The sequence below is a fragment of the Orbicella franksi genome, chromosome 5 (assembly GCF_964199315.1).
Source record: "Orbicella franksi chromosome 5, jaOrbFran1.1, whole genome shotgun sequence".
Classification (NCBI taxonomy): domain Eukaryota; kingdom Metazoa; phylum Cnidaria; class Anthozoa; order Scleractinia; family Merulinidae; genus Orbicella; species Orbicella franksi.
In genome coordinates, this window is record NC_138149.1 from 3,734,901 (window position 1) to 3,743,387 (window position 8,487).

The window sequence follows — 8,487 nt, forward strand, 5'->3', positions numbered from 1 at the left end:
GCAAAGTTAAAATTTAGACAATGCTGGCCAATGGTCTTCTTCATGGCAACTCACATTTGCTGCAGGAAAGCCCATTACATTGCAGGGTCTCACACAGGCCTCACACAGGGATTTCATTAAGGGCCAGGCATTGGGTAAATTGACTGGCTGTGAGGATGATTTTGTCTACCTGGTTTGACCATCTAGAGGAAAGTTTTCTTATGATAAATAAACAAGTTCAGTTCAAAAAGTTTTGCCTGCCTGTGAAAATCAGTTGCCCTCCTGACTTGTTGAAAATGTTAATGAAAACCATGCTCAACCCTTTACAGGGCTCAGGTTTCTGAGATTTATTGCACAATATTATTATTATTCTGCATGTGAGCATTTAGAGCATTTGCGAAGCATTTTTACTGCTTCTATCCCTCTCCTTCCCTCCCTCTTAGGTAAGTGATAACCTTTCTCCACGGAATTTTTCCTTATTTGGCATGACAGTGCTGGATGGTGGTTGCTACTCACAGGGTTGCCATGGATACCTCAGGGGCACACAGCCCCTACACACTTGTAATGTCCCACAATCCAAAAGGCACCCAACCAGAACCTCATCTATTGTTGATGAGTTATGTGTAATAAGAAGTAAAAACTCACTGAAAAGTTATAAAACTGGAATAGGAATTTACGCTAATCTTGGATTAGCTTAATGGTACTTTGACCAAGGAGGCCTAGGTGTGAAGTGTAGTATCTCATTGGAAGTTACACTTCTACACTTCCAGTCTGTAAATATCACCTGTAATCTTGTGTCTTAATGTCAATGGTAACAAGGTTTGATTGTGTATTGACAAATAGTGAGTCAGAACGAGTAATTGAATTTTTTTCTGTTATTGTCATCATACAGGGCATCAATTCATCTCATTCTAACAGCAACCAATGTTCACCCACCCCTTGTTGAAATTTTGTTGTCAAAAAGATACAGGTGAGTAGCTCTGAATGTTCTTGAAAAAAACAAAAAACAATGTTATTCAGGAATAGAGTGTGCTTTTCTTCATGTGGTTCGCTAAAAAAAAAAAAAGAAAAAAAAAAGAAAAACATGTGGAGGGACTTCTCATCTTCAGTCAAAGGGAATAGGGATGGCGCAGCGGTGAGAGCGCTGACCTCCCACGAATGTGGCCCGGGTTTGATTCTAGCCAGGTATCATGTGGGTTGAGTGTTTTGTTGGTTCTGGCCTTGCTCCGAGGGTTTTTCTCCGGGTTCTTCGGTTTTCCTCCCTCCACGAAATTCCAACTCGACCAGGATAGAGGACCCGGATGAAAATCAACTAATCCGGGCTGATGTGGCTTCCTCTCTAAATATTGTAAGTTATTATTATTATTTTTTTAATTTTAGAAAAATTGTAATGATTTTACAACTTGTTTCCGTGTTTTACTTCAACTTAGAAGAAAACACTACTGATAAATACCGATGGGTCTTAAAGAAGGAGTTGTTGTCTGTGTTTTTAGGGGTTTGAAGGCTTACCTGGGTAAATGGAAGGCTCGAGGGTTCGATAATGATGTGAAAAGACTTGTGTCATTACTGGAGGCTGGCTCCATTGCTCAGGCAGAACAATTGGTACGTATGATCAAAACGTTAATCTTATGTGTGCCACTACCACACTGAGGTTCTCTCAGGGAACAAGGAGGCACAATCATTTAATTCAAGGGAACAAAGGATATTTTGGATTAATTGAAGGGACAGGGGGCATTTCAACTATTAAAGGTAATTTTGGGGAAGAATGTTCGATTAGATGTAGGGAACAGCGAAAGTATTAAGTGGGAATAAGGAAGTACATGCGATTTAAGGTATCAAAATGTATATCCAGTCCTCATTATAGTCGCGGAAAATTTGTGACAAATGGACGCGTAGGAAATAAAGTGAATGTTCGATGCATATCGGCCTGTTTTAATTTGGTTTCGGGTAATTTAAATCTGCCCCAAAAAATTCGAGATCACGATAGCGGCGTTAGGATGATGTGAGTATTGGCTCCTAGAAGGACACACAGAATGAGGACACACCACGAGGCTAACGATGTTTTTAAAAGTTTGCAAACGTTCTGTTGCAACTTGGACTGTATATTCAAGTGCTTGTGTTTCAACATTGTTCCGCAGTATACAAAGTTTCTTTTTAACTTTGTAGAGACTCTCTCGTGCAGCAACAGTCATTCAAGCATTTTACCGTGGCTCCAAACAACGACGGAGCCTCAAACAAGCCGAGCTGGGAATCATTTTACTTCAGAGAAAATTCAGACAACGCCGCTTGGACAAGGAGCGATCGAGAGACAAGGAAAAGCGGCATGAAGAACGCAAACTGGCTATCGAGCAGAAGCGAATCAACGAATTCAGATCATCCATGCAAAAACAGCTCAAGATGTTAGAGAGCGTGCCTGCCAGAGAAGTAAATTTGTTTATGGCGGAGAACCAAGGGAAGGCAGCCAGTAAGATACAAGCTGTGTTCCGTGGGATGATGGGGAGGAGGAAATATCGCGAACGATTCGATGAAGTGACGCGTGAAAGAGCTGCCGTAACTATACAGCGCCAGGTTTGTTACGGGTGATTTAGTCCATGAAACTAAAGCGTAATACGCATAATACGCGTAATACACCGGAGAAATTTGAAAACACAGCTTTATTTCCACGGTTAGGCCTACCGTCCACACTAATCCGTCACGAAAACGGAGCTTTTCGAAAACGCTCTTCAAACCGGAGGAATTTGAAAACGCCGGCTTTTCGTTTTCGCGTGTGGACGGAAAACTAATTTTGAAAACGGAGCTTTTCGAAAACGATGACGTCACGACAATCATGTGATTTTCCTGACAGAGTTTTGCTCAAACAAAAATCCAAAATGACCGCTGATTGTTTCGTTTTCAAAATTCCCCGCCGTAGTGTGCACGAAAAACATTTGATGCGTTTTCAGAGTGAAACCTCCGTTTTCAAATTCCTCTGGCGCAATGTGGACCGGGCCTGAAGATGATAGAGAGTGTGCCTGCCAGAGAAGTGAATTTGTTCATGCGCATTTGTTGGGCAATGTTCGGTCTTCCTTTCAGACCTTAAACCGGTCTTACATGGAATATCGCGGAAAAATTACCAGTGTTTGAGAAACATGTCTTTCACGCGAGTCTCACCCGAAACGAAATGGTGCGGAAAAAACGAAACCTGTTTTTCGGTGGAAAAATGTTCTCCGAAAATTCGTAACGAAACTTGAAGCGCTTAGGTATAAGTACTTTGTATTTTCTAACTTTTTTTTATCGATTTGTTATTGTAGTTCCGCCGATACCGACAGCGCATGGCAGAGCGTAACACTCCTTATCCTGTAGTACCAGGTTTGACTGACGCCAGGAGAGCTGAACTACAGAACATGATTGCAGATCATCGACAGAAGTATCCGGTACGTGTAACTTTTCCATCTCTTACAAACGTCTTAACTTGTATTTGTGATCTATAAGTCGACGCGAATATATGAAATAGTTCTGGTCAACGGATTCATAAGTTGAATAAGTGTGTAAAACGGGAATTGTTTTCAAGGGCAAAGTCATCAATGTTAGAATGACTTCGAGAAACTCCTAAATACATCTAGTGCATAGGATTCCAACAATAAGGTTTCGATTTTGTCGATTTAAACAGTACATGACGCCCGTAGGAAATGAAGGTGGCAAGCGATGAGCGATAGTGTAGAAGAATGGAAATGGATTTTTGGAAACGAGAAGCTTGCTTAAGGATTGAATTTCTGCGAATTTTCAAAACGCTAGCCCTTCAAATTTTAGTTAGAGTTTCAAAACATCCGGAAGACCGTCTTCCAAAGTATTGTTTTTTGCTTTTGTTCTTAGCCGAAGCACAGAACACAGGAGGAACTCAAAGAGCTCCACGAGAAGGTATTATTTTTGTGTTATTCTTGGCCTTTCGCAGCGCTCCTTGCACTCATCAGCATTAGGGGTATGGGCCCTGGTTGACAACTCGGCGAAAATTAATAGGGTGATGGACGAGTAACCGATCCAGGTGGTGGGTGGGGAGGGGTGGGGGGAGGTGGCGTGGTTGGGCCGGAGAAGAGAGCAACGCTGTCTAGTAAGCCAAGTTTGTTCACAAATAAAAACAAAAAAACTGAGTAAAATCCAGTGAAAGCCTTGCACGTAGTAGGTGTAACATGTTCCTGTATGCGTTTTTTTTTTTTTTCACCAAGGCTTTTTCAATGCTTGCCAATCACGTGTTGTCTAACATGAAGATAAGAAAGGGTGAACAGAGAAGAGATGCACTGCTGGCCAGACTGAACGTGGACACAGATCAGCTGTTAGGTGAGGAAAAAAAAAAAAACAAAAACAAAAACTGGTATTATACAGTCAAGGTGATAGGCCATTTCCGAGTGGCCTTTTGCCTCTGTGTGAAAACGTGTCTTCGTGAGAAAATGTGTTTGACCTCCAAAAAAAAAAAAGAGTTTTGTAGAAGGACTCATTTTGAAATAGAGGGAAAGGCTAGGCAACTCGGAAATGGTCTATTGCGCGGTTCAGTGCCTGTTTCACATCAGATACGTCCAAGATATTAAGATACAAAGTTTAGTAAATTATTAAACAGTACATTATGTCGTTTTCTGCAGCTGCTCCAAAACTTCATGAAGTGGCTCCCGACATGCTCGACTCCTTCACGTCAAGATCGGCGCCCGTGATAGCCAGAGCACAGCAGTGTCATAATGAGGAAATGCGTAGACTCAAACTTCCTTGGTGGAAAAAATTGTGGGATGAGGACGCAGTGGATGGGCCTGGAGAGAAGCCAGGAGCTCAAGAAGAAGAGAAATTGAATTTCTGAAAAACAATTTTCGCGGTAACCTTCTCCTGCACGCTGTAATGAAGCCCGAGGGTGGCCAGCTTCTCTTCATCAGGAACTGAAAAAGACGAAGAGTAGCTAGAGGCGGTGTTAACCGCGAACAAAATGTAAAGAAAAGATACCGCTAATAAAATGGCTATTTTAATTTTACTACGGTCATTTGTGTCGTTGGCCAAAGGAGCGCTTCTCGCTCCCAGTCCGTGGGTTGTAGGCGATCGCGAGTCGGTGACATTTCAGGCTAGTTTGTTGTGTTTCGTGAATTTCTCACCGGCTCTTGTTATCCTGGCTTACAGTTTGGTCCTTTACTTAAACGAGCTCAGTCACGTTATTTTGGTCTCAGTCGTGCTAAAGTACCATTACCTTTAAAGTGAAGGAAACCCAAAAATAAAAGTTTACTAAGATAGAGAAACACCAAAGAGATTATAAGTATGGGTTATTGACCAAGCTTGCTCGGTCAAGATGGCTGGATATTGGCCAAGTTCTTTTTTTGCGTGTTTATGGACCTCGACTCCGTCTCGGTCCATGAACCCGCAAAAAAAGAACGAGGCCAATATCCAGCCATCTTGACCGAGCAAGCTTGGTCAATAAAGGATTTATTATATGGCTTTCGGAGAAATTTTTTTTGCGGGACACGGCGGGTAGTCCCGAGCGGGCAAGATAGTTCCATCTTGCCCGCTCGGGTAGCCAATCACAGCGCAGGATTTGATTCATCTTGCTCGCTCACGGAGCAAGCCATATAATAATAAACCAAAAGGGATGGTTTAGGATGGAGAAGTACAAATGACGAACTTGAAAAATTTAGGCGTAACTTTTCAAGATGCGTAAAGCGTGACGTAGCTCTTCTAAGCACTCTTTCATCTTATGTCACATAAACCAGTGAATAAGCAAGGCAGATATCACTGAAAAATCTCAAAACAAGTCCTTATTTTATTGTCCGGAACTTTTCACAAGTCATCTTGGACTCAAATCATACAACTAACAACTCTTGATATCACGGCCATGTTTTTCGGTAACCATTAATACGGACCTCAGTCTTATTTTCTGAAATCTTTTCCATCCCCGCTGCAAACCCAATTCTACTCGCCAAGAACTACGTTTAAAACAAACCTTTTTTTGTCACATTCTGCCAAAACGGAATTTTACCGAGGAAACTTACTGATTCCGATAAAATCGATCAGGTGCAACCTTGGCCCGCAGCGCGAAGGACTGATAAACTTCCCGCGCACCTCAATGTACGTAATGCTCATAAATGGCCTTAATTGCTTCGGCCAAAGCTTAAAACAGAAACAAAGAATACAACTGATGAAATTTTCTTGGCAAACAGCTCTCAATAAGAAATCTAGCGCAGCTCTCGATAAGAAATCTAGCGGAAATCCGTGATGTCAAAAGAGGTGGAAATTACCACTTGTCCACATCCATTCTCCGCTTTCCTCAATCAGTTTGCAAAAAACGTTCTTGAACAATTGTCAACATAGCTACCGGTGAATGGAAAGCAAAACAAGACAAAACAGTTCGACATATATTATTAGCACGTTTAAAAGCAGCATAAACCATTACCGATCGACCGTATTATGAATTCAGTCGAGCAAGTATCAAGACCGGCAAAGCAGTTTGACAGGAAGACAGTAACACAGAACCAAACCAGAACCGAGCAGTCAAGACACTAATTCACTACAATCATCTACTTGAACCAGGTGTACATGTATCGATCATGACAGTGAAGAATACAGATTCACTCGCCAATTCCTCAAACGAAACCAGGTCAGTGTTTTATTGCCCGGAGTTGCCACAATTCATCTGGGACTTGAACCACACAACTTCTTTTAAGATTATCGTTGCCATCACGGCCATTGTCTGTCCCGTTACCATTCTGTTAAACCTCTTGGTGATAATAGCAGTGAAGACGAGAAGAAAAATGAAAAAGAATTCAAACATCTTGCTGTCTAGCGTGGCCTTAACTGATCTTTTGGTGGGCGCTGTTTCTATGCCACTGTCTATCTCGTTAGACTCGTTAGTTATCCAGAGAGTTTTAGATGTGCATATTATCTGTACAATAGATGTTGTAAGTGTCTCTTTAATGTACACTATTTGCGGTGCGTCATTTCTACATTTGCTCTTAATTGCTTGGGAGAGGTATGTGGCCGTAGCGAAATGGATGGATTACAAAGCTATTGTGACAAGAGGCTGTATAAACAAGTACACGAGAGTTGCTTGGCTGTTGGCAGTACTATTGGCTGTTCCACCTGCAGTAATGGAATCCGCTAGCGTTCTTCATGAAATTATATTAGTCGTAAATGTAATTTTGAGCATTTTCTGGTTTTTCTGCTTATCACTTATAGCATATTTTTATGTCAAGGCTTATCTCGCCGTGCGAAAATGGAACCGAACGCGAATCCTCCCAGTAAATGTTCTGGTGAAAGGGAAGCTTGAAAGTAAGTTTACTTACACGACTTTCTGGTTAACGGTTTTCTTTGCAGTGTCGGGTTTTCCGAGCGTCGGCGTTTATCTTTTTCGGGGAGTTGCGCCTTTTTTCCGCCAGGTTTCCACTGTACGATGGGCAGAAACAATACTTCAGTTTAACTCTCTTTTCAATCCACTATTGTACTGGTATAGCACGAAACGCTTAAGAAAAGCTACGTTGGAGCTGTTATGTTGCAGAAACAGGACAACAGAGCGCACTGCGAGCCATGTAAGGCAACGTCGCTATTCCGTGGCATCGCTAGATGTCGAAAAGTTGCAAAGTGAGCAAAAGCGCCCCCGATTTTTCAGGTCAAAATCTCTCGGTGCAGTGATGTGCTCAGACACCTTTCGACAGAGGTCGAGTAAAGCAGTAAAGGAAAGACTGCCCATGTCAGCCCCATCGAGGGTAGCAAGCGACGAGATATTTGCGCCACAGCACGACCAACTAACCGTAACAGTTCAGATTGAAAATGCTCCAGGAGGGAAAGGCAGTCTGCGCAAAATTGAATTACCGAAAAACACCACGGAGCTTGGAAGATCTCAGGGTCCTATCGGTTGGAAAATTGTGCGATCAAGTTCACTGCATGAAAACCCTTTCGTGTCACTAACTAAATGTCATCATATTGCGAAACAGAGGAATGCCCAGAGATCCAGATCAGTGCCGATAATGTTGAAAACCTTACACGAACCGAAGGACAGAACAACTGTTGTAACTGTTGATGAGTTGACCAATGATAAAGGACTTTCGTGTAATCGTTACGAGGAAACAAAACTATAATCAATGAACTGAAATTAGTGCATCATAAGTTGTTTGATTTTCTTTAGAAAGAATAAATTACAAATAAATTTGACTTCTTAAAGTAATTACGCGTATGCTTTGGCTTAGCTTTGTTGACCACTGTATGACTGATATTAAACCAGTTATATTTTGTTTGGTTTCGTTAATCTACGCCGCCCTTTACGCGCCTTTAATATCGATTACTCTTTACCAAGTCTCTGCGTCAACGCATGCTCACGGAACGCGGAATTTGTTTTTATGCAAGAAATGAAGATGGGTAAATTTGCGATTCCATGCTGTGTTATAATATCAATTTTATTACTTTGCAAGTCGTGCCAGCAGCCGGAGTTGCTAATTCATATATAAACGAATTCTCACGAATGTTGTTCTGAAAATCCATATTTATCATTTCAATGATAAGTGCAGTTTC

At 41.8% G+C, this 8,487-nt stretch overlaps 3 protein-coding genes across 3 annotated transcripts in view; 2 read left to right on the forward strand and 1 right to left on the reverse strand.

The window, feature by feature from the left end:
* LOC145486219 (IQ calmodulin-binding motif-containing protein 1-like) overlaps positions 1-5,243 on the forward strand; it is a 10,249-nt gene extending 5,006 nt beyond the window's left edge. The window contains exons 7-13 of the mRNA XM_081464835.1: positions 872-949; positions 1,473-1,581; positions 2,146-2,547; positions 3,270-3,392; positions 3,832-3,876; positions 4,182-4,293; positions 4,593-5,243. Coding sequence (XP_081320961.1) covers positions 872-949; positions 1,473-1,581; positions 2,146-2,547; positions 3,270-3,392; positions 3,832-3,876; positions 4,182-4,293; positions 4,593-4,801 — 1,078 coding nt within the window. The 3' untranslated portion in view covers positions 4,802-5,243. The remainder of the gene's footprint in view (positions 1-871; positions 950-1,472; positions 1,582-2,145; positions 2,548-3,269; positions 3,393-3,831; positions 3,877-4,181; positions 4,294-4,592) is intronic.
* LOC145486221 (histamine H2 receptor-like) overlaps positions 1-8,461 on the forward strand; it is a 126,128-nt gene extending 117,667 nt beyond the window's left edge. The window contains exon 2 of the mRNA XM_081464838.1: positions 6,430-8,461. Within this exon, the coding sequence (XP_081320964.1) occupies positions 6,531-8,057 (1,527 nt within the window). The 5' untranslated portion in view covers positions 6,430-6,530 and the 3' untranslated portion in view covers positions 8,058-8,461. The remainder of the gene's footprint in view (positions 1-6,429) is intronic.
* The window catches only part of LOC145486223 (ataxin-7-like protein 3), a 64,035-nt gene that overhangs the window by 28,488 nt on the left and 27,060 nt on the right, over positions 1-8,487 (reverse strand). The gene's annotated exons all lie outside the window — the stretch shown is intronic.